The sequence below is a fragment of the Ambystoma mexicanum genome, chromosome 13, assembly GCF_040938575.1.
Source record: "Ambystoma mexicanum isolate Mex_15411 chromosome 13, UKY_AmexF1_1, whole genome shotgun sequence".
NCBI lineage: Eukaryota > Metazoa > Chordata > Amphibia > Caudata > Ambystomatidae > Ambystoma > Ambystoma mexicanum.
The window spans coordinates 483,978,443-484,004,938 of record NC_090938.1 but is presented as its reverse complement, the minus strand read 5'-3'; the positions used below and the strand labels follow the sequence as shown (position 1 = coordinate 484,004,938).

The following is a 26,496-nucleotide window of genomic DNA, read 5'->3' as shown; positions in this document are numbered from 1 at the left end:
CCAAATGTAGAACCATGAAAGTGTCCAATACAGCCTTCTTTGCAATTGCCCCCAAGATTTGGAATGAATTACCACCAGACCGGAGAGACCTGGAATGCACGGAAGCATTTAAAAAGAAATTGAAAACCCACTTGTTCACTTAAGTAACTAGATTTCTACCCGGATACATAACTGTAGGGCTTATTTGTTATCTGTTGTATATGTCTTGTTGCGCCCTCAAGCCCCAGGGTCTATGGATGCGCATTATACATTTCCTAACATAACATAGCAGAAGTCGGTAGAGCAACACCTCCACCTGGGACAACTGGATAGAGGTGGGCTCAAAGCAGACGGTGCAGCAACACCTGGACTTGGGACACGTGGATAGAGGGAAAAGGGCCTAAAGAGGGGGTACAATAGTAGATGTAGTAACACTTTTGAAATTATGTGTTATCAAAACCATTTGTCTAAATGCAAGATATGGCTGAAAAACACAATATGTCTAAATTTGAGATATGGCTTGCTAACACAATCCGTCTAATTGCGAGAAATGGCTGGCTAGCACTGTCTGTCTAAATGCGAGATATGGCTGGCTAGCACAATCTGTCTGGATGCAAGATTTTGTTCAGTAATGGTTGGCCCAGCCGTTGCGTGTGGCTAACATTTAATGTGCAATTGACTACAGGCTTTTAGATAGTATATTGATAGGATAATAAGATGGGTTGGACAGTCTGATGGGGAGCAGTAGTTGCTGGTGCCCCTGTCCAGACCTCGCCTACCTTATCAGTAACTGCTAGTTGACAGCTGCATGCACCACATGCTAACATGGGCAAACACGATCTGGGGCTTTTACTTCTTCAGGACCTGTCCTTTGACTCTGGGTACTTAGCCACACGGGGCTGCATCAAACAGGTGCTGCCCTGGGTGGTTGAGCTAAGTGAGTCTCTGGGGCCAATGAGGAGGGTGGTGGGAGAGATGGTAGGTGGGACAATGGGCTGAATGCAGGAAGGGAGGGGAACTCAGCCTACAGCGCACAAATACAATTATAAACAAAACTGCTAGCTGAAAATGAGGCACTGTGGTCGGGGCTGCAGGGGACAACCACTTCTAGCCAAAATGATGTGGGTAGCGTGGTTACAGGACCTGCAACCTCCATAGTAATGAGGCGAGAATTACAACCAATCAGGCGGGTGGTGGGAAGGATGGTAGGCGGGACAATGGGCCAAATACAGGAAGTGAGGGGAACTTGGCCTAGAGTGCACGGAGCACACAACTACAATTCTAAACAATTGTGGACTCTTTGTAGCTCTAGAGTAGGGGTGTCACGGTATTCGTTTTATGACGGTACGATAACCTTCTTGCCAAATGACGGTATATCATGGTTATCGCGGTATAGCAGGTGGAGTTAACTGATCTTAACAAATATTTTCTAAAAGGTCATAAATTGACAGATTTATCATCACAAACAAAACCAGGCACCCAGGGCCAGAATTGGGCTTTTCAACATACTTTCCACTGAAATGCCTTGCTTCCACCAAACAAACGCACGTGTGGAGAGGAGAGGAGGGGGTGGGGTGGAGGCCTGCTGCAACTGGCAAAGCAAACTGAAAAGCTTTTCTTCAGTGGTCATTTAGGCTTTTTGCTTCCCCACTGGCTACTGGTGAAGATGAACATGTTGCCATCTTGATAACCTGCATGCCACAGATCAATGGAGGCTGATGGTAGTATACGCTTGTGCACATACACACACACACACACACACACACTTTCTTTTTACGTTACAGCCTTTAGTTTACTTGCGGGCCAAAAGGTGTTCAGTAATCACTGACATGTTACCCTTTGGTATGGCAGCAGGGAATACCCACAGAGATGAGTGAATTTCGCAGTGTGACTTATTATATGTAAATTCAATGATAGAACCAGGGAAATCCCCCATTGCCATATGTTTAGAGAACATTATCCATTATAAATATATAAACCCCAAAGCCGCCACCCCAAAGTAAACCCTTTTCCTTCTTGGCACTGTATCTATTCTTCCTATTGCTAACATATTGATTTTGTGTAAGGCACGTGTGGTTTATGGAATGGCATTAAAAACTGCTCCAACTGAAACTACTTGGCAGACGGCACATCCAACAGTGCAAAACCAAGACTGTGCAGCAATTGCTTACTGCAGCCTTTCCAAATCAGATTGAAAAGCACACTTAATGGTATGAACGCTATAACGGTATAAACAATGTGACGGTTATTATTGTTCAATTAAGTGGTTCACGGTATCTTTAACGGTATACCGTTATACCGTTACATCCCTACTCTAGAGCACTCTCACAGCTCTCCTGAGACTAAGCCTTGCAACTCTGCTACTTTACCTTAATTGGTTTTGGCTATTCTCAGTGTCTCCCTGTTCACCATAATAGGTTGGCCTCCCAAACTCCACCCCCAGGGTTGCTTTTGGAAGTCCATATTAACATTGGCCAAGACATGGAACCTTTGAGTTTAATTTAAGAACTGGCATGGAGGCTAAAGACTTGATAAGTATAGGCTTGGAATTTATTGTTCACAGAATCCTTTGGACATTGTGTGTTTGACTGGGAAGATCTGAAGGGATAAGGACTTGTACAATTAGGGTAAACCTTATGGTTTGGAACAACTCCACCGATTGTGGTAGTCACTCAAAGTATACCTCACTTTATTATACCATTCCTGACACAATTTAGATCCAGAATAAACAAAAAAGGGGGGTTTGTTTGGTTAACACTTGTTAATGCGGGTTGTGCCCAAGCATGATTTCGAGGGGATTGGGTCCTCCGACGTATTCCATATCTATGACATGTAATCACCACAGCTGTGCTGCTTCAGAAACTTTTTTCGGCGTCTGCGTCCTGCGTCGATGCGCCGTCGTTGAGGACCTCCTTCGACGTCCGACGTCATCCGATGTGATAAGTAGGACGCATGACGCCCGTAGCCTCAGTTCCGTTTTTTCCGCGAACGTGTTGCTTCGTGAATCTCGGTTAACGCCTCGACTCTTTGGAGTTCTGTTCTTCTCGGTTCTTCGAACCTGTTCATTTTTGTGAGAAAATCCTTCGTGTGAAGATGTCTTCTACTTCGTCTTCGACCCCGCGTCCGGGCTTCAAGAAGTGCGGGGAGTGTGGGTCCAAGATGTCGGTGACGGACTAGCACGACGCCTGCCTCTGGTGCCTCGGGGAGGCCCACGACACGGATGACTGTATCGACTGCCAGTCGCTCACGTCCAAAGCCTTACGTGAACGTAAGAAGAAGTTGTCGGTAGGTCGAGTGTCCAAGCCCCGGAAGTCGAAGTCTGCGGGGCTTTCGACGGATGATTTGAGAGGAGACTCTCCGCGTCATCGTCGGAAGTCTCGTGGGTCTCCTTCTAGGAGTCGGTCTCGCCACTCCTCGGCCTCTTCGAGGCATTCTCGGAAGCGCCGACAGCGGTCGTCTTCCAGGTCCTCTTCGGAGGACTCTGCCCGGCACGTCGCTTACCCCACCAGCCGTGCGACGCCGGAGGAATGGGCTTCCTTTGGGAAGAAAATGCTGGCGATTCTCGAGTCGCAGGGTACTAAGCCGTCCACGCCCTCGAGTGGGGTCGGTCGTGAGAGGTCGAGAGACACCGCTCGCAAGAGTGGTCGGCACGAGTCACGGGAGAGGTCCCGTTCGGACAAGGGGACTCGTTCTCGACGTACCCGTTCCAGGTCCCGGTCCTCGACGCGTTCGAGACCGCGTGCACCTGTGATGTCTTCGAAGACATCGACGTCTGAGGCGTCGAGGGCGTCGACAGGCTTTCTCGAGGCTCCGAGGAAGTCGTCGAAGCCGTCGACGCTCAGGTCGTCGAAGGACACGCTCGGAGCTCTGGCTTCGAGGACTGTGTCGACGACGCCGATGCTGGCGGCGCTGCATCTGACGTCGACGCCGATTTACTCGATGCCGACCCTCTCGGCGCCGATGCCTGTTCTCTCAACGCCGGCGCCGATTCACTCGACGCCCTCGAGGCCGGGGTGTCGGAGGTACCCCGTGGCACGGGGGAACCCCTTAGGAAGGCTCTGGTTAAGAGCAAGCACTCTCGGGTGCCTTCAGTTCGCCACCTGGAATATATTTCGGAGGCGGATGAGGATTCTGATGGCCTGGTTCCTAGTCAGGTTCCAGATGAAATTGTCTCGGGCCATAGTCAGTTTGACGATTTGAGGCAGTCACTTCATGATGCCAGTGGACTGGACACCTCTCCGGAGGTGGAGTTTTGTAGGCCTGAGCCTGGCTCTCATGCCGATTCCTCGTACCGACGCCTTATGGCTAGGGTTTCCGAGTACTTGGGATGGTCTGCTCCCCCAGGGGAGTTTGTGCAGGATGATCTCACGGACATCCTTGATGTTGGTCCCCCAACTGACCCGGTACTGCCGTTCCATATGGCTTTACAGAGAAGGGTGGCGGCGGCTTGGACTGCTCCGGAGAGTCTCCCGGCAGTGGGCAGGTCCTTGTCGCGAAAATACCGTCCAGCCAGTAGCGACCCCTGCTACTTGACCAGGCACCCCACTCCGGAGAGTTTGGTGGTGCAGGCAGCCACGGCCCCGGCAAAGCAGGCGTCGTACCCTACTATCCCTCCTGATAGGGACGACAAACGTTTTGATGGCTGGGCAAAGAAAGTGTTTTCTTCTGGTGGTATGGCGCTTCAGGCGGCCAACTCCATTTGTGCCTTGTCTCGTTTCACACACACACACTCTGTGGAACTGTGTTGCGTTAGCGGCTGAACATATTCCCGAAGGGGACAAACGGGATGGTTTCCTTGCTATGGTCCAGGATGGTAAGGATGCCATGTGTGAGTCCGTTCAGTCGGGTTTGGACTTGGCTGAATGCGTCAGCAGGTCCATGGCGGCGAACACCGTGATACGCAGGTTTGCGTGGTTGCGGAAGTCGGGGTTCGCTCCTGCTGTGCAGTCCCGGCTCCTCAACATGCCCTTTGACGGTGAACACCTTTTTGGCAGCAAAGCTGACGAGAGCCTTGAGAGGTTGCAGACCTCAAAAGCTGCAGTGAAGTCGTTGGGCGCTGCAGTTCACCAACCTCCGCCTTTTCGTCCTAGGGGACAGCAATGGAGGGGTGGTTCCTTTCGCTATTACTCGTCCTTCAGTAAAGCGAGAGGAGCTGGCAGTCAAAGAGGCCAACACAGGGGTACCAGAGGTGGACGACAGGGTACCCGTGGTGCCAGGGCCGCTCGGGCAGTTGCCTCTTTGCCCTCAGGTAACGCCGCAGCCGCTACCACTCAGTCATGAGGCCATGTCCCATGGTTCGCCGGTTGGGGGAAGGCTGGCGCAGCATCTTGTAGAGTGGCGTGCCATTACTTCAGATGTGTGGGCTCTGGAGATCATAACCCACGGCTACTTTCTTCCCTTTCGGCACAGGCCTCGTGACAATCCACCGGGGAACCTCTCTTTGCAGAGTCCGGATCCGCTCCTTGCGCAGGAAATTCAAGCCCTGCTGGAGAAAGGCGCCATAGAACTGGTGCCTGTAGCGGAGAGGAACAAGGGATGGTATTCCCCTTATTTTTTGATTTCGAAGAAAGACGGGGGATTGAAGCCCATCATGCACTTGCGCGGTTTGAACAAACTCCTAAGGAAGGACAAGTTCAAGATGGTTACTCTCTCTCAAGTCCTCCAGGCCCTTCAGCTTCAGGACTGGTTGGTGTCTCTCGACCTCAAGGATGCTTACTTCCATGTGCCGATCCATCCCAAGCACAAGAAGTACCTGAGATTTGTGGTTGGCGACTCGCACTTTCAGTTTCGGGTCCTGCCGTTCGGATTGACCTCCGCCCGAGGGTTTTCACCAAGCTCATGGTGGTGGTGGCAGCGTATCTCAGGAAAGGGGGGATTCACGTCTACCCCTACCTGGACGATTGGTTGATCAGGGGGAGCTCTCCCGAGCAAGTCCTGGATCATCTGTCCGTCACCTGCCACTCCCTTCACAGGCTGGGCTTCTCCCTCAATTCAAAGAAGTCCCATTTGACGCCAACACAGCGGCTCCAGTACATCGGAGCAGTGCTCGACACTTCCCTGGGGCAGTGTTTTCCTCCCCAGGTGAGGGCTCTTCACATTCAGCAGATGGTGCACAAGTTTCAGCATGCCCAGACGCTCCCAGCGTTCGAGTTCTTGAGGTTGCTCGGCCTCATGGCATCCTGCATTCTTCTGGTGCCAGAGGCTCGCCTGCAGATGAGATCTTTGCAGTGGGCACTCAAGATGTGTCATGATCTCTGCTTCCAAAAGGTCAGGGTTTTCCCAACTCCCTTGGAAGCAGATCCATAACCCAGGTTCCGAGTGCCAACCAGTCCCAATTGGGACCTTTTGGACCCAGTCCTGGCGCCAGTGGCACCAGGCTCATAAATATGCCCAGTCCCAGCGCTGGAAGCGCCGGGCTCATAATGCTTGGGTGGACTTACCTTCAGCAGACCATGCTGCTTACTTGCCTGCCAGTTGAGCCTCTGATCCTCTTCTGTTTGGAACTACTTTTCCTGTTGGGTGGGGCTGGAGCCACTCCCTAGATTCAGAACACTGGAACTCTTCTGGAAGGCAGGAACTCTTTTCTTACCAGGAACTCTTTTCTTACTTAGGCGTGGCTGTGGAAGGAGATACCTAAGCACTACAGGAGGCTATTTAAACCACACCCGGTGGATGAATCTTGCTTTGCGTTATTCTGCAACCTCTGCAGCAGAACGCTCATCGTGTCTTCTGCATCCGGTCCTGGGCCTAAGGAAAAAGGCTTACCATCCTGAATCCAGTCTTCAGCAACACCTATAAAGACAAGAAAGAACAGGTTAGCATTCCGGCATCTGAAAGGCAAAGGCTTACCATCCTGAATCCAGTCTTCAGCAACACCTATAAAGACAAGAAAGAACAGGTTAGCATTCTGGCATCTGAAAGGCAAAGGCTTACCTACTCTTCGTGCGCTCCGGAGGTCTTCACACTGCATTCCGGCATCTGAAAGACAAAAGTTTACCAACTCTTCGCACGCTCCGGAGGCCTTCGGCGCTGCATCCCGCATCTGAAAGGCAAAACAAGGTGCGTTTAAAGACATTGGGGAACTTTAATACTCACGTGCCATTACTCCTTTCCACATCTAATCCAGTGGGTATTCCGGCACCCTGCAGCCGCTCCGAACTCGTACCTGCAAAATAAAAAGACAGTTAGAGCGCATAGTGAAGCAGGCAACAAGCGCTTACTTACGTGCTTCCAGGCGCTTCTATTCATCACACGGGCTCCATCTTCAACTCACTTCAGCCCGTCATCCGCCATCGCCGGAACCCTGCAAAACAAGAGACATCATTACTAAAGACTTTAAAGACATTTGAATGACTCGAAACTTACCGTTCGTGCAGTAAACGACGGACAGCAGTCCTCTGAAGTCAAGAGGCCTGCGCTACCTATCCAGTGAAGAAACTGGTTACAGCACCCTGCCCCGAGGCAGATGGAGAGCTCGGCATTCACTTACCTAAGGTGAGAGCGTTAACCTTTGGGGGTCTACAGGAGAGGAGAAGAGGAAAGAGATAGGGACACCCCAATAACCCCAGTTCATTAACCCCATATTTTCTATCTGCAGACATCTTACTCTACAAGTCAGGCATACAGTGCACAGAGGTCCAGCCCAAAGAGCCAACCGGGTGCTACACATCACCTTTGAAGATACGGTAGTCGCCCAGTCAAGACCGGCGCATCTGCGAGAATCAGGTGAGCGTTACAAGATGCAATGGTCGCAGTCCTCCGGCAGGATGTCGGACCCGGTTCAGGTGCCGCCCTCGGTCGCCCGGGACCTTCTGTGGTGGGCCGTCGAAGGCAACTTGATGAAGGGAGCTCCATTTTGGCTTCCCTTGCCAGAGGTGACGATCGTGACGGATGCATCCCTCACGGGATGGGGAGCTCATGCCAACGGGCTGACAGTCAGCGGTCGTTGGTCTCCGTCTGAGTCCAGACTCCATATCAATCTGTTGGAGCTGAGGGCCGTCAGGCTAGCCCTGAAGGCTTTTCTGCCGACTTTGCGAGGAAAGAATGTCCTGATCCTGACGGACAACACAGTGGCCATGCACTACCTCAAGAAAAAGGGGGGGGGCAGGGTCACTTCCTCTGTGCAGGGAGGCGATGCAGCTCGAGTTCTGGGCCAACCAGCAGGAAGTTTCGATCTCGGCAGTTCATCTGGCCGGAGACGAAAACGTGACGGCGGACGCTCTGAGCAGGCAGAGCACGATCTCTCACGAGTGGGAGTTGGCTCAGGAGATTCTCCTGGAGATCTTCGCCATTTGGGGGACCCCTCAAGTGGATCTCTTCGCCTCCAGTGTCAACCGGAAGTGCGAAAGGTTCTGCTCGCGGGAATTTCCTCCAAAAGGAGCCTTAGGAGACGCGTTCGTGGTGGGGTGGTCATTCCCGCTGCTGTACGCTTCCTCCAGTCCCCATCATCCCGCAAGTGCTGCGGAGGTTACGGAAGTTCGGTTCCCGGAGGATCCTCATTGCTCCGGCGCGGGCTCGGAGGACGTGGTACCCGGACCTTCTCGACTTGTCCATCTGCCCTCCACGTCGTCTTCCCTACCGAGACGATCTGCTCTCACGGGAGGGGGGTCAGGTTCTCCATCCAGAGGTCAGATCCCTCAACCTTCATGCTTGGCTTCTGAAAGGTTGAGGTATAAGGATTGGGACCTCCCTGAAGACGTGATGGAGGTGTTGCTCTCGGCCCGAAGGCCAGCAACAAAGTCTCTGTACCATTGCCGTTGGCTTAAGTTCTGCGACTGGTGCAGAGTTCAGAATGTGGATCCTTTTGCATGTGACATCCCCATGGTTCTGTCATTTTTACTTTCTTTGGCCCACAGGGGCTTGCAAGTGGGTACCATTAAAGGTTACCTGGCGGCGCTGTCCATCTTTAAGCGCTCGCCTGAAGAGTGTTCCTACTTTAAAATCCCTTTAATTTCACAGTTTCTGAAAGGGCTCACTAATGTGTTCCCTCCGTCACCTTTCCTGGTGCCAGGTTGGGATTTAAACCTTGTTCTTAAGTTTCTTATGGGGGCTCCATTTGAGCCTTTACATTCTTGCCCTTTGAGGCTGTTAACTCTGAAAACTGTGTTTTTAGTTGCGGTTACTTCCGCTCGCAGAGTGAGTGAGTTACAGGCACTTTCAGTTAAGCCACCCTTCACTGTATTTCACAAGAACAGGGTTGTCCTTAGAGTTCGTCCTTCTTTTCTTCCGAAGGTAGTGACGGAATTTCATTTGGCCCAGAAGGTTGTTCTTCCGGCATTCTATCCTCCTACGCATCCTGGTAAGGAAGAGGAGAGGCTCCATAGGCTTGATCCTAGGAGAGCTTTAAGCTTTTATGTTTCACGCATGTCCCGGGTCAGAGTGGATGATCAACTCTTTATTGGTTACGCTGGAAAGCGTTTGGGACAAGCTGTGACGAAACAGACTTTGTCTCGCTGGATTATTTTGGCCATCTCGGAGTGTTACCGCTTGGCGGGTAAGGACCCACCGGCTGGCTTGCGGGCCCATTATACCAGGGGTATGGCTGCATCTACTGCCCTGCAGAGGGGTGTTCCTATTCGCAACATCTGTGATGCTGCCACCTGGGCTTCAGTACATACATTTGTACGTCACTATTCCCTCGATTCCATCCGAGGACAGGATTTGGCCTTTGGCAAGGCGGTCCTTTGCTCTGCTATTTGATTGGCTATTCTAAATCTTGATTCTAAATTCTTTCCCTCCTCCTTGCTCTGGTACTGCTTTGGGAGTCTGTCATAGATATGGAATACGTCGGAGGACCCAATCCCCTCGAAGAACAAGTTACTTTGTTACCTGGTAACGTTCTTTCGATGGGATGGTCCGACGACGTATTCCATATCGCTCCCTCCCTGCCTTCCCCCGCTGCAGAATATCTTTTGCGATTGCAGCTTACGTTCCGCAAGGCTTTGTGTCTGACTGGCAGTTGACTAATGTCACACGTTCTGGGGGAAAAAACTACATCTGAGGCTCCGGGCGTCGTGTGTCCTACTTAATCACATCGAATGACGTCGGACGTCGAAGGAGGTCCTCGACGACGGCGCATCGACGCAGGACGCAGACGCCGAAAAAAGTTTCCGAAGCAGCACAGCTGTGGTAATTACATGTCATAGATATGGAATACGTCGTCGAACCATCCCATCGAAAGAACGTTACCAGGTAAGAAAGTAACTTGTTCTTTTTAACACGAAAAAGGAAAAGGGCAGTCACACCCAAAGATTAATTCACATCCAGACATCCCTATTCAATTGTAGAAACTCCCAGAGTTCCTATGGAGATTTGGTCTAACCCCTTCCTTGAAATATACCTTAATAAAATCACTTGTTTGAACCACCCGTTTTTTGCGTCACGCAAGTCATTGTTTAACCTCCTTACATGGACTAGTTCCCTCAGCCTTTTCCCTATCACCCTAGGCCTACTTTCTGCAAGCCGCCTGAATCTGCCATTTCCCAGTCCCTGGCTCTCTCCTCAGTACCTCAGTTCTCCTGCTCCATCTGCACCCTTCACTGGTTGTCTCCAAATGAGCTCCTTTATAGACTCCCACTGCTCCCCTCTCCTGATGCCAGGTGTTATAGGCCAAAGAATCCTTCTTTGGCTTTTATCTCTCTGTGTCTTTGCAGCAGCATCTTATTATTGTTTTAGTATAGAATTGGTTGAATGGACATGTTCAGTTAGATCAGGTGTTTCTAATTGATAAGCATGGGTTTCCTGTGCCACGTGGGCAGGGCCAACACAAATTTGATCCACCATTTTGTCTTTCACAGGCTCTCTTTCAGGCTCCCATGGGCAGCTGAGCGCAAACCCCAAAGGAGGTGCTTCTGGTGTATCTGTTCTCCAGCTTGCTCTCCAGAGCGCCAATTCACAGCACTCAACTGCACCTCAATTTAATTTTGGAAATCACTATTTGGTTTTGCCTTGCCACTAAACCATAGGACCTCCCTTAAAGTACCTGTGGGTTCTGCTGTGAGACCCGTCTTAAAATCAAACTACTGTTATATAAAATGGCACCATAGTGAAGTCAACCCTGCTTACTTTTTCAACGTGTGTTCTTAATCTGTCATCCATCATTTTTCTGATGTTTCTTTTTCATTTTTATACTTTTCTCTTTCATCCTCTGTGTGTTACTTTCCTTCCCAGCTCTAACAGCTGCAGCTGGACGCGGGAAGCTGGATGTGTGTCGACTGCTTTTGGAGCAAGGAGCAGCAGTGGCACAGCCCAACAGGCGTGGGGTAGTGCCACTGTTCAGTGCAGTGCGTCAAGGTCACTGGCAGGTGAGGAAATTCACACTGGCTTTTACTGATAAATACAAGTCTTTGATTACAGGTGGTGAAAGTTGGATTGGAAATGTTTGCGCAGTATTGCTATATGCCAGTTTCATATAATAATATTTCAGGAACATTGAGCACCAGGTTATGTCTATCTTTTGTGTGTTGACAGATTGTAGACCTCTTACTCACACATGGTGCTGATGTAAACATGGCAGACAAGCAGGGTCGAACCCCGTTAATGATGGCAGCTTCGGAAGGACATCTGGGCACGGTTGAATTTCTACTGGCACAAGGTTGGTTTTTAGCGAGCACATTGGTATTATGTATGTGTGTAGCACACTGAGTGACTGGCTCTGAGCAATGTCGAGCGTTGCTATTTATCTCAGAAATGAAGTTGGTAACTTTGGCGGGTGGGATTATCAAGATCTCTAATGTATGCATTAGAGCCGTGTGCTGAGAACAGTTACCCAGTGCCTTGAGTGATTTCACAGACTCTGTTCTTTGGAGTGTGTATTTTTTTTGTTATTGTTTTTTATTTGGCTCAAAACGGTTTGCCAATTAGAAAACCTTTAGCCAATCAATTTACAGTCCAACCTACAACGAAAGTCCAGACCTAAAAAAAAGAAAATGTACAACCAAAAGGATGTTACAATTCATATGCATAAAACATCCTGTCCTTCATTGTTACTCAAGGAGAGACTCAGTCAGAATCTTTCAATTTGTTCTTAGTTCATAACTTTTTCCGGCACCTATATGTTGGTTCCTGTTTTGCCAGCGGTTACTTTATCCAATTTTTCAAATATCACCAGCAGAAACTTTGTTGGGGCCAGGGTGCGTTTTCTCTATTTCTATTAAAATCCTCCACCAGTCTTGTTCCATACTTTGTCATTACATCTCCCATCACATAGCCTCTCTCGACTTTTATCTCCGGACATATTAACACTAGATTAACACTAGATGTCGAATCGATTCTTCCACATTTTCTTTTTCACATACATAGTCTACAGATTGACTCAGTGCGATGTTCTTTCCTTTTACTTAGGACCTGTCGGGTTGGCAAAATGTTACATCGGAAACTCATGTATTGCCCTCTGAGAAACCAGTTTGGAAAGATTTGGATGTACCCGGGTAGCACGTTCAACTTCCTTGCCCCAGACCAAAATTTGTCTCTGTGTTTGTAGTTATATATCGCCTCATATGTCTCAATCCAGTCGTTGATATATAACTTTCTCTTAACCAATCCCGGGTTTCTCAACAGTGTTTCCTCTGGCTCGTTTAGATCGCTGATAATCTTCTGGCAGGTGTCTTGCCACTCTTTTTGGATATGTTCCCTGGGGTCTTTCACAGCCTTCTTTAGAAATCGATGACCACCCTTTGGGGAATCTTCTAGACATTTCCGATAAAAGGATATCGATTTCCATAATGCAATAGTTTTTAATGAAGTAAGGGCAAGTTCTCTCCTTACAATATGTATAGGTATGGATTTGGGCAAGCCCAAGACCGATTTCCAAAATATACCCTCTAGGCGAGGCCATATGTCGTTGGACATCATGAATGATGATTCAGTTCCGTATGTCAAGATCTGGACCACTTTGGCTCTATAGGATGTTATTAGAGGGATTAAATAAAACCGACAAAATTTCAGTAGCAGCAGTTTGCCTTGTGCCTCAAAATGTATTGCTTTCTTAAATAGTGTAGCTGTTGTCGGTTCTTCAAATGAGCTGGTGTTAATGCATACACCCAGTTAAGTAAATATGTTCACCACACTGATCTTTTGCTCTTTTAGAAACCATGCCGGGGTCTTCCTGCCTCGCCCCCTCTATGACTCACCAAAGACCATGATCTGAGATTTGACTGGGTTAATTCTTAAGGTGTTTGCTTCCAAATATGTTTGGAGATCATCCAGCTGACGCTGTAACCCTATAGGAGTCTGATAAATAACGACAATGTCATCTGCATAGAGTAATCCCCCAGTGGCAGTGTCTGAAAATTTAGAAGGAAATTGCACGTGTGTGCCTAAAGGCTTCGTCAATATCGGACAAACAGTTTTAAAAGTGCTGGTGCAAGAGGTCAGTCTTGTTTTAGGCAACATTTGGTAGTATAGAATCTGACAGATTTCCTGCTTGATCTAACTTGATTTGGATTGATGTATCATTATGTAGGTCTTTAATATTACCCCAAATCACTCCCAGGCATTGCCACTCTTCAAGTTTAGACCATAATTTGACTCTTTTGATTGAGTCAAATGCTTTGGAGGGATCAATAAACGCCAAGTATATTTTCTGGCCTTTGCTACGTTTGGTTTTGGCTTTCAAGAGATTAGGAAGATGTTACATGATGTACCAATGCCCTTAACAAAGCCAGACTGCCATTGATCTTGATGGCCCTTGTCCCTGCTCCATTTAGCCAAAGCTTTTAGTATGATGGTCCCGAAGATTTTTTCAGCCACGTCTACTAGCACGATCGGACGGTAGTTGTCCGGGTCTGTTCTTTACCCCTTTTTAAAAATGGGGATAACTACTGCCGATTTCCAAGACGCTGGTTCCTTTTCAAATTCCAAGATGCCTTTATATAGATGATGGAGAAAGGTTGCCCATAGCCTAGGACTTTGTTTTAATAAGACATCCGTTAGCTCATCCGGGCCAGGGGGCTCTTGAATTTTTAAGTCTCTTAATAATGTCTTTGATTGTTGGAATCGCGATATCTAATGAATTAACCCCTTGGATCAAACCAGGCAGCTGCCTATGCAGTTGATATGGACCTTGTACCTCCTCATCCTCTACATCCTGTTTTGTGTAGTGGGCGCACCATGTCGCTGCCGAGATTGGGTTAACCTACAGCACGTCTTGAGGCGCGTCCATTTCATTTATGCTTGACCATATATCCGCCATATTTTTTGTTTTGATGTTAACAAGCATACACTGAGCATCTTGATTTAACATGCTCTTTTTATGCAACTTCAGCCAGTTGTGATAGTGCTGTTTAAGTTTATGGATCTCTTGAGAGTAATTTGCCATTTTATGGCATTTTTGTTGCCTAATGGCCTTCTTAACGTTTTTTTCTTTCCTAAAATCTGTCTGTCATAGGCATGTCGATGTCTAAGTTTGATTTTCCCATTTTCCCCTCCTTGTCCATAAACACTTGGAGTAACAGGGCATAATTTACTCTTTGAAGGCTGTCTTCTGGTTGCATTAACTTGATAGAATTTGATAAGTTTCAATCAGATCAGGCAATTTCTATGGTTGGATTTGCAATCTGTTTCTGCCCATGTTTGTTACTAGTTTCGTATCATAGCCTGCCGGCTTCCTTTTATTGATTTTCTGGCACGTCATGATTAATTGGGTATGATCGCTTTTCCCATTTGGACACACTTCAATTTTTTTAATGATCTCTGACATATTTGTAGACACACATATATAGTCTGGAATCTGTTCACTTGCAAGACCTTTCCAAGTACATTACCTCCATTGTGCCAGTCAGAATTATGCAGTCCCTTGATTGGATTGTTTTCCTCCACATCGCCCCTCTCTTTTCTTTGTTATTTGAAGTTGATTGCACCTCAGAAATTGTATCATTTAGGTGATCCAGACAGGTACAATTTAGGTCACCCACAATTATAATTAAAGGGTCATTCCATTTGGCTCGTTCTTCATCCATTAAAGCGGCAATGTCTTCCGCCATGGTCCGATTCTGTTTATCAACTGGGTTCCAATATATGTTCACCAATATGAGCATTCGGGGGTTGAGAGCCTACTCTTTTGATAATTTAATTGCCACAAGTTGGATAAAAGGTGTCGGATTCATAGTATAACACAAAGTCCAATCAAGAGCGTTGTTCACGGCTACCAGCAGTCCACTCATTGCTCTTCCCCTTTTGTTTCTGAATGGTGGGTTTAGTAAAACCCAAAAACCTTTTATTAGCGGGACCTCCAAAAGCAAAACCTCTTGCAGGCAGATGACGTCAGCGTCTTATATGGTCCTCATTCTCACAGAGCAAGTGGGAGAAGCCCCTAGTGTTCCAACTCAGCAGTGACCAGTCAGAACTTTTTATAGGCTTGTTGCGCTATTGTTTATGAAGCTTATCTGCCAGTAGACCTGCCAACCACTTCCAGTTTTCTTGGTCACCCTCGTAGTTTCCTTCTTGATTACGTTGCTTTGTTTCTTTTCAAGCACGTGCAGGTTCGCTTACCTTGTCCCTTCGTGAAGCTCTCCTTTTTTTTGGACCTCTGCTTGTCCACCATTCCCGAGGTAGTGTGAAGTTCGCTCATTTTCCAACATGTCTTCTTTCAGATCAAACCCTAATGGTCTTAACTGATAAGTTTCCTTAAGCAGCAAATGTTTAACTACTTTAGAAGCTAAGTGCATGCGCTGCTCCTCAGGAAATTCAATTATGGCCAAGTATTTTGATGTTACTAGCCTCAGCGCCAGGATGTGGTGAAGTAACCGAACTACGTTAGCTCTGTTTAGCATCAGTCTGTCATCATCCCCACACATCCTTCCCAGACACAGCTTTAAATTATCTTCAGTCTTTTCTTCATTTAAGTTGGAGGGACCTTTTTCTTTTCTTCCTAATCCTCAAAATTGCTTTTTTTCTGGATTCCTTAGGAGGTTTAAGTTGGTTTTTGTCTTTGGCTCCCCTATATTTTGATCTTGCTTCCTTCTCCACCCTGATTACCACAGGGTATTTTGGGATCTGCAGGGGATTTAGGCTCACCTTTATCGTGATGCGGTGTCATGTCTTGTATTTTGGTTGTCTTATTGTTTGTGCCTTAATGCCCAAGGGTCTACAGTGCGCTATATAAATGATGTAAAGTAAAAGTAAAGTTAAATCTTACCTCCCTTCTTCCTTTATTCCCATTAGTAAGACTTCCCTGACCCAAGTCTTGTTTGTCTTTCCAGGTTTCCGGCTCCTCCAGGCCATTTTTCTTATGGGTTTGTTTTAGCGCTTTCAATTCCTTGTATCTGTTCTTCGCTCTCCAGGATCATGTCAGAGGTTCTCTTTGAGTTATACGAAATATCCTCGTCTTTTTCTGAGGTCTCAGCTCCTGAATCATCGGTTACACCTGAGTCGTTTATCCAAACACTGTCCTCAGACTTTGTATCTTCGTTGCTCCAGATACTATAAGTGGAGAGGTCCTTAAGGTCAATCTCGCTGTCTTCGCCTGACCTCTGATCTTTTATTTCACTCCTCTCACTAGAGTCATCCGATCTTGGGCTGTTTATCTCAGACCTTTCCTTAGCAATGCCTACGGCCCTGTTTATGATGAACGTTGGGTTCTTTGTTTTTATTGCTTCTCCCGATCTCAATTGTTGCACTGTCAAGTTTCTAATAAATGATCGACTACTATTGGACTTTGCTTTTACAGGAATTGGTTGATTTTTCAACTTCTTTTATTAATTCTTTATTGCCACTCTTTCTTTTTTCCTGTAATGCCGCTATTATATTTGCGTGGGTGACCGTCCCCTTTGCCTGTACCTTGTTGTTGTTCTTTTTTGTGAAGATTTCACAGATTTTCCAAGCTGGCTTATCTATGTCTGCCAACTTCTCATTTTCTTCACCCAAATCACTTCTTTTGAAGTTTGATCGCTTTCCTTCCTGACTGAGGAATGGGAGCTTATCGAAAGACTCAAACATCTGCTTCGTATGCCCGTTCCTAATCTGTGAATCGAAAGGATTCAGTTGGGGGGCCTGGATAACGGGACCCTGCAATTCCAAAGTAGCCTTATCTTCACCCCTCAGATTTTTGTTTGTTAGCTTTGTTCGGGGTTTGGCCTCCTTTGCAGTTCTAATCGGCCTTAACTTTGGCAGCAAATCGACCGCTGGTTCTCCATGATTCCTTTGATGCACAGGGTGCACATCTGCTATGATTATGTCGAACGGGTCCGTTGTTCATTCTACTTCCTCCTGCAGAGGACCCACACCCACAGATATTCGCGATAACCTCCTTTCTGATTTTTCCTTTATAATTGGGTCAAGTATGTCGTGCAACAGTTTTGCGGCCCCTTCTGAGCTATTATCCATATTATTTTGGATGGCTGTAATAAACCCATCAACAAATATCATCTTAGTGTGGACAATTGCGAGTATCGTAGAGTGATCCTTTATTGTCTCTTCTAGGGCCTCATGGAGCGTCATAAATGGTGACAGAATGGCTGTTAGAGTTGAAACCAAGTAGAAGGTTTTGTCTTTGTCACTTGCTGGGGCTTGTCATTTCAGCAGCTGTACCAGTTCCCTTTTGTGTTTCAATAGTCATTGAGGCCGCTTCTTTCATTTGAGGCATCTTATTCCTCCCTTTATTACAGCCGGTGTTTCCATTTGGAGTTTTAGTACTTTGTGTCATACAGCCTTCTGGTGCATTAATTTGCGACAGCCTGGTGTCCCTTTGCCTTATTTCTTTTGCAAATGTACTGGCTTCGCAAGGCCCTCTTTCCATATTAATAGTTGTTTCTAGATGTCCTTGGTGAGGGATTTCAGTTACGTTTTCACTGATTCCTGCTGGTGTTGCCTCACTGCCACCTTTGCCTTGCATTGAAATAAAAATGTCTCCCCACCCAATCATCCCCCAATGCCAAATTAGGGGGCTTCCAGATGTTATTTTCACGTGCTGGGAGAAAAGTATTTTTCATTAGTATTTCCGGTTTCTCCTTGGATAACCCGAAAATAAACTTCTCTCCCCCAGTTGATACACCAGCAACTTTCGGATCTTGAATCAACTTTAATTTCTTAGTTCTGGGACTGCATCCCTGATTCCATATACTGCGGGACCGAACTCCTCCTAGGATCCCGTAGATAGAATCCCTACGGACTTGGTGCCTGTTACAATATCCGAGTATGATTTTCTTTTCTCGAGTCCAACTGGTCTTTTTCCGAGGCATACTGACCATGGGCTTTGGCCCTGCCCCAGTTACAACCAATTGCAATTCCTATGCCCCTTCACATACATGCGGTTGTGCCTCAATCACTCCTTCAACCAGGGTGCCAATGTTGCTATTCTGGGCCGTGCTACAGCGAGACGGGACCACTGCCTGCTCACGGTCCATCAAGCCACACTGTCTGCCCCTACATGCTCACACCCTTGGTTTTTGCCTTCCTTTTGAGGGACCATTACTTATACAGTCTGATTCCGTATTGGGAGGATTATCAATATCATGCACAGTGCTTGCTCCCACTTCTACAATAATATTAAATGGGCAGCCCGTCAGTGAAATGCACCTATTCAATGCTTCCTTTGCAATTTGTTCGATTATACCCGCCATTTCCCTCGCGTAAGGCCCCCCCTCCTTCATCATCGTAGGAGAAGGCAAACTTTCCCCTGACTGCAGCGGCAACATTTCTTCATGTACGTTGGTTTCTTGCAGGACACTGGTTTCTGACATCCTTGTATGATAGTTATTCGTACCCACTGCCCTTTACCCTATTGTCTCTTACGTTTGCTCCCAGTGCCTTCCGCCCGATGCCCGACACCAGACACTCTGCTCACACTCCGCTATGCTTTGCTAGGGGGGCAGGTTTTATAGCACAGCGAGCATAGCAGGAGGTGGAGCTGGGTGTCAGGGGCAGAGAGGCTTGTAGGAGTTGTAGTCCTTTAAACTAAATGTAGTTCTTGAATTTGCACGGCACGCCGAAATACGTGTCAGTCTTTAATCCAGGCAATACGAGCTTCCAACAGAACTCACACAGAATTCCAAAAACAGCTCACAGCGTCCGCCCGACACACCAGACACTCTGCTCACAGTTTGGATTATGATGTGAGAAATGTAATTTGCATTTGCTTTTGGAGAAGTCATTTGGCGTTCACTTGTGGACCCCTTATGAAGCAGCTTGTGAGGTAGCCTTTTGAATTATAATGTTTCAGGTTAATCAGATATGACATTGAGGTTATCGAGTTGTGGGTGTTGAGGAATAGTTGTACTGTGGCTCTCTGTTTTCCCATTCAAAGGTCGACTGCATTAAGGAACGTTATCTAGAAATACCTGACCTTGATCATAGCGTGTCTGTGATTAATCTTGCTGAGACATCACAGAATCCCAGCCTAAAGTCTCCTCCCATGTGGCCAGAGAAAGGCAAATGCTACCCGATCCTCACCTTGGGGGTAGTTTTCGGAGGGAGGAGCACATGGGAGGAGAAGGCTGTCAACGGAATGTGGTAACTGTCAGGAGGGACGCAATATTCATCCTCTTCTGAGGATGAGGTTTCCCTAATGCCTGAATATTTAATGGCATGTTGTAACAGGAGGGCCTCCCCCCCAGACTTACCAAAAGTACCTTGTACGAAATCCCTTTTTGTAACCATGGAAATGATATATGTAAGGGTCAGAGAATTAACACAACTACTTCTAATAGTTCTAATTCTACATTGTGTTTGAATTATAGACCCAAGCAAAAACCATTATTGCCTTTGAAAACTTCCCCTAATAGTACATCCTTTAAATCACTCAAACAGAGTGAATTAAATAATCTTAGAATGAATAATGTGAAAAACCAGAGGGTGTTTCACAATGTAGTCCCCGGGGATCCCGTACTCAGGTGGCCAGGGAAAGGTCATCGCTTTTGGATCCTGACCCTGGAAGTGGACAAGCGAGGGAAGATCATCAGGGTAGAGGGTCCTCAGTGAGTGGGGAAGAAACACCCGATGGTGAGACATGGTATCCTCCTTTTTCCACAATCCATCTAACCCATAACCCGGCATGTTTTGTGGGAAATTACAGCTCCCATAATTCCTCCGCTATTTGCATTGACAACACTACTGAGCCGAGGAAGATGAGGAATGAGGCCAGAAAGATTACCTCTACTGACTTGCAATGGCTCTGTCCCTGTAATGAGGCCAGACAGAGTCAGGCACGTATGTTATGTTACATTCTTTTACACTCGCCATGCAGGGAATGCAGCGCAACCAACACCAAAAAGGCAACATGGCCTAAAGCAGAAACCCATGATTAGGAACCATGACAAATGAACTAGCACAGTAATGTTTTTAGGGCCTTCCGGAATTGCAGATGGGCAGATACCATAAGCAGAGAGACAGGAAGGGCGTTCCAGAGAACAGCCGCTCGAACAGAAAAAGAACGGCCACCAGTTCTGGCAAGATGAAACCTGCGAACAACCAGGAGAAAACGGTTTGCAGAGCGAAGTGCATAACAAGGGACATAACGCAGAAATTTCTCTGCTGCAAGTACTTAGGGCCAACACCATAAAATGCCCTATGCACCAGGCGCAAGGACTTAAAATGGACACGTCAAAACAGGGGAAATATGTTCCAGAAAGTGTGTGCCGGTGGCAAGGCGAGCAGCCGAGTTCTGGAGAACCTGCAGGCGGCGTAGCAGGTAATCAGGCTGAGCCAGGTACAGAGAGTTGCAATAATCGATCTTGCTCAAGAGAAGAGCAGAGACCACTGGCACACGCAAATGAAGAGGAATCCATCGAAAGACCTCCTTAACTATACACACCTGCCACTTGTTACCATTCCCTGTCAGGAGAAAAGGTGACACGCACAGGCACACTCTGATCGAGGCTGGGTACGAGAAAGAACATCTCTTTCGTGGCTGATGCAAGCCAAGCTATGGAATTTGGAATGACAAGGGGCTGATCGGCAGTTGCGAAGAACAAGAGAGAGCCAGGCGAGAATTCCACACTTCTGGGAAGCTGGAAGCGTTCCCAGGATGAAACAGATTGAGCGGAAGAAAGAAACCTTCAAGGTTCTTGAAAGCAGCCTGCGACCTTACCGGGTGAACAACGGAGTTGGGGAGGAGCAGAGGAGGTGTTGGTTACGACCTTGAGTGCTGCATGAAAGGTGTTGATGAAAGAAGACAAATTAACACGACTGGTGAGTTATTGAAGGCCACAAAAGCCCAGTTTGTGTTAAAAGCAAAAGTAACTGTAACCCAAAAATTGAAGGTTGCGCGTGTGCAGATAAAATGCATAAGGGAAAGGTCAATTGCTGCATTGTAAAATGAAAGTATACAAAGTAACAGAGTGGTCCTGCGAGGCAAAATCGCACATTCGAAAGCCTCTGTAATATTTTCTTAGTTGAAGTGTATTACAACGGGAACCAAAGGGAAGAAAGTAACCACGATCCCGAATAAAAGATTAATAAGTGAAAATCAAAGTATGTGAACTCTGAATTTGCCAAGAGGGCAAAGTATATGAACTTTGAAAGAGGCCAAGGGGTCAAAGCAAAGAGAATAAGAAACTACAGATACCAAGAAGTGGTGGTGTTACATATGAATTTTGAAAGAGGCCAAAGAAAAGAGAATACGAAACTACAAGTACCAAGAGGCATTGGTGTTTCAAGATGAGGAAGATTGTGGATTGTATAATTGTTTAAAGAGAGGTTGAAGTGATCATGCAGAGGTCTACGTAAAATCCTTGCAGTTTCGAAAGTCTTCGACAGTGAAAAGACACGTAAGACAAAAGGTGGGTAAGGGAACCCCCACAAAGGTGAATAGACGGGCTCGAGCCCACCAGAGGGAAGTCTGTGCAGAACATTGAGAAAGTGAATGTGCAAAGAGAGGCAGGCTCGATCCCGGCAGAGGGAAGCCTATGTTGAATTGTACGAAAGGAAAGGGCAAAAGTAGAACTGTGTATTTATGACAAAACGGACAAAACCTAAGGAAATGATTGAGCTACCAGAAGCTTGAGGCACAAGCCTGAACTGTTGAATTGTACCATTAAGCCAAAGTGTGCAAGACTGATAGAACTGTGCCATCCACCCATCCTTTTTAAGAAACTCTCTGGACCTTGTGGTGCTGAAGCCATTCTGACATTTGCATTCCCTTAACACATTAGTAATTTTGAGAAGGAGGGGAAGGTTAATTTTCTTTTAGTATATGCCTTTTTATTTTGACTAGACTGACTTGGACTTTTTTATTATTTGTTTAATGGCCGAGACAACTCCCATTCTAGAGTTGGGGCCAGTTAGGAACTCTACCAACCCAACCAAAATACCAAATAAAGGTTTTCAAAACTTGTATGTACTGTGTCTACTACTTGATACCATTTCTTCCTTACAATAAGAACATTATGGACTTCAATTCCCATAATGCTCTTAGTACTGAGACGAGGAAGAGGGGTCCAGAGTTACCAAACTATGTGGAGTGGTCTAGTGTTTGTAATGACCCAAACCTGAGCGGGACCTTTAAACGTTTCAGGTGCGGGCCATTGAGAAGCAGTAAGAAGAAGCAGAAGACTGAGCACAATGCAGAGGATGCACAGCGGGAAGCAGTACTGAGGCCAACTGTCTTGCGGGGGAGAGAAGCTGTCCGTGTCCTGCATAGCGCTCCGGTGTGTGGCTTCCACCAGAGTGTGTGCAGAGCATAGAACAATCCATTTACAGGCAGTGCGAGCAGCGGGAGACGGACTGGAGCTGTCAAGCGCCAGGGAGGTCCAGACAAACGAAGAAGAAGCAGCGAGTCAGAAGGAGACACCAGGACATACAAGTTGGTCTGCTATAAGTTACCCTGGGGCGCTCCGAAGTAGACCGCTGAACTAGAATGAAGCTTTTGAATACCCAACTTTTGAATTAATGCAAATTGGGTGCAATTCTCCTATTACGAGAGGTTGAATAGGAGAATATTGTAACCCGCATTGCCAAAGCCAGAAAAGGCCCATAATCAAGTGAAGTGAAGGCAACTTACCTAAAGGGAGCTATCAATTAAAGACCCTTTTGTATCTTACATTGCCAAAGCCAAAAGGGGACAGTAATCAAACAAATCAAATGCAATCTGGCAATTCAGAGATATCTAATAAGGGAATTTTTGTAACCCGCATTGCCAAAGCCGAAGAAAGGCAATAATACAACAAAGGGTATACAACTTTCCTAAAGAGGGATATCTGGTAAAGGGACCTTATAACATGTATTGCCAAAGCCATAGAAAGCTGAGAGTGACACCAAGGCAATTTGAATGTAGCAGTCCCAGAACAAGATACCCTGTGGGAGAAAGTTGTAGACTGCATTACCAACAGCCAATTGGTTGTGTAGAAAGAAATCAGAGACTGCAGGAGAAAAGCCCTTCTTGTAGAAAAGATCAAGGGGGAGAGAACTGTAACCTGCGTTGCCTGGGGCTAACAGATCAGTGTGGGAATCATTGTCAATGTGTACAGTATACTTGTGGAAAAAGTTGTAAACCCATTGTGTTGTAAGTCAAAAGACTTACCCAAGAAGCAGTTGTTGGTTCAACTTTGCCAATTGGGAATTGAAGCGTGGAAAGTTTGGAACAAACCTCACCACAAAGTACAAGTTGTAGTGGTAGGAGTTTTTATCCTGACGGGTGAGTAAATCAGGAATGGGACAAATCGTAGTTAGTCCTGGCAGGCGAGTGGACCAGGAAGAAGATGATTTGAAGTACTGTGAATGTGGTCGAAGGTTGTGGGTGGTGGCAAAGGAGTTGCAATTCCACCACTATGTATTGATGAACTGTTGTATAACTATCCTGATTAAATGAATGAATCATCCTGACTAATGTGTTGCTTATGAAGGAGAAATATGATGTGATGAAGAGTGATTAGCTTTCAGAGAGAATAATATTTAATTGGCTACTGACTTGGTGTGTGAAGAAAACGTATTTTTGGTCTGCCAGCAGAAGGCTGTGGAAACTTTAACAACTGTCTTGAAGAGGTATACATCATTTTGGAATTAAGACAGTCAGTTTTCCAAGTGAACGACATAGGGAATGAAAATAACTTTGTGTTATAGCTGCAGTAGAACTTGGCTATTGAAAATAACTTTTCTGACTTTGGATTTTGGTTTGAAATATCCTGAGGTGATCCAGGGGAAGGGGATTCAGCCCTGGTCACAAGGATTCCTGTTTGTAATCTTTATGTTTGAATTCGTATGTTATTTTATGTTATGATCTTGATGGTCGTTCAGATTAATAATGCCTCCGTCCCCAAGTACCACACAGACAATTGGTATAGAATGCCTGTGCAGTCTTTGAGGCCACAGGTTGTTGTTTTGTGAGCCGTCAGGTCTGGAACCGGGAACTGCCAGAAGGACCCCTTGAGCGCTGTAAGGCAATGAGTGGTTATCAGATAATGTGCGATTGTTACAAGGTATACCCAGCAGTGATATAAAGTACCTCTTACCTAGAAATACGGAAGGTGACACCCTGATGAAAGAGGCAGTGAAACCCGGGACAGTGGGCTCTTCTCGGTGTGGAATGTGGGTGGTATCCAAAACCGTGGATGATGGCACACACGTGGCTTGTGGTACCGTAGTCAGGCAAACGCCTAGCAGAAGGCCAATGGCAAAAGTCACTGAATCCAAAAACAAAATCCGTAAGACAGTCCAAGGTCGGTTAACAAATGCCAGGAGTTGACAGAACAATCCAGTAAACAGAGTCCGAGGTCTGGTAACGTATAAGAAGCAAGAAATAGACAAAGCAATCCGGTAGACAAGGCAATCCAGTAGACAGTATCCGAGGTCGTAGTAAACGGGATTCAAGCATGCGAACAAACGCCGTAAAGTCCTGAAGGTAAACAGCTGTGAAGCAACGCTATCGATTTCAGGAGGCCTTTTAAGCCAACAGGGAAGGTCATCTGATGCTGGAATGATCATAGACGTGCGTCAGGTGATGCAATCACGTGAGATGTTGTCGTCACGTGACGTTTGGCCCGATCACGTGACGTGTAGATCTTCGTTGACAACGTGTAACGTTGCGGGCCAGCAGATGTTTCCATTGTAGACGCCAGCGATGTGAAGGCCGGTAAACACCTGATCCAAATTACCATGTCCTGGCATAACGGGTGAGAGGCCGCAACCTCCGTAAGCCAGAATGTGTGCGTGGGATACCCTTGTTTTGAAGTGTAGTAGAGGGGTTAGCACGTGTGCCTGTGGGTTGTCTGGCAGGAACAGGGCATGTCGTGGGAAACGTAACAGATTCCCCCCTCAAAGGCCCACGACCCCGTGGGCTGGAAGGGTTATCCCTATGAAAACGGGCAACCAGAACCGGAGCGTGTACATCACGGGAAGGGATCCAAGAGCCGTCCTCAGGGCCATAACCCACCCAGTCCACAAGATACTGAAGACGACCCCTGAAGAGACGAGAACCCAAAATGGCCCTGACCTCATACTCATCGGGAGAGGAGACAGAAACAGAGGCAGGAGGGGTATTGAGTCGGGTAGGGGCAGGACAGGGTTTGAGGAGCGAGGCATGGAACACAGGGTGGATCCGCCAAGCAGGTGGAATGGAAAGGCGAAAAGCCAAAGGATTCAGGATCTTAGAAATTCTGTAGGGGCCGACAAAACGCGGCAGCAGTTTGCGACATCCAGGAATGTGCAAATGGCGAGTCGAGAGCCAAACCCGATCCCCCACACGGTACTCAGGGGCTGCTACCCGCTTCCTGTCCGCTTTGGCTTTCATTACCACCTGAGCCTCGCGTAAATGGATAAGAGTTTGGGCATGGACTGTGACCAAATTGCGGGCGCAGGCATCGGCAGCAGGAGTGGTGGAGGGCAAATCAGGAAGCGGAAGGGTACGAGGATGTTGGCCATACAAAGAGTAAAAGGGGGAAAAGCCAGTAGACGAGTGCCATGAGTTGTTATATGCGAGTTCAGCTAAATGGAGTAGGTCAAGCCAAGAATCCTGGTACTGGAGAGTAAGACAGCGTAAATACTGCTCCAGGGCCTGATTCACCCTCTCAGTTTGCCCGTCAGTTTCAGGATGGTAGGCAGAGGAGAATCGAGAATCAATACCCAGTAGTCCAGTAAGGGCCCGCCAGAAACAGGACGTGAACTGGGAACCCCGATCTGAAACAATAACCTGTGGGAGACCAAAGAGACAGAAAACGGATTGGAAAAACATTCGGGCCAATGTGGGGGCAGAAGGTATTCCGGTGCAAGGTATAAAGCGGGCCATCTTTGTATAGGAATCAACGATCACCCAGATTGTGTTGTAACCCCGTCTGCGGGGAAGATCAGTGATAAGGTCCATAGAGATCGTGTGCCAAGGCTTGGGTGGGACCGGTAGCGGCTGAAGCAATCCCAGAGGTCGGCCTCTAGATGGTTTGCATTGGGCGCAGATCGAACAAGTGTTAACTTAATTCTTAACATCTCTTCTCATTGAAGGCCACCAGCACCATCGCTGTAGCAACTCTAGGGTATGCTTTTGCCCCGGGTGACCGTTGATTGCAGCGTCATGAGACCAGGTGAGTGCCTGATTGCGAACCTCACTAGTGGGGAGGAAAAGTTTACCTTGAATAAATGGCAACCCCTCCTGAAGTA

General features: G+C 47.1%; 1 protein-coding gene across 6 annotated transcripts in view; it reads left to right on the top strand.

Moving 5' to 3' along the window:
- TANC2 (tetratricopeptide repeat, ankyrin repeat and coiled-coil containing 2) overlaps positions 1-26,496 on the top strand; it is a 3,436,361-nt gene that overhangs the window by 3,201,832 nt on the left and 208,033 nt on the right. For all 6 annotated transcript variants that reach the window (XM_069634135.1, XM_069634134.1, XM_069634133.1 and 3 more), the window contains 2 exons: positions 11,149-11,282; positions 11,449-11,572. In XM_069634135.1, the coding sequence (XP_069490236.1) occupies positions 11,149-11,282; positions 11,449-11,572 (258 nt within the window). The remainder of the gene's footprint in view (positions 1-11,148; positions 11,283-11,448; positions 11,573-26,496) is intronic.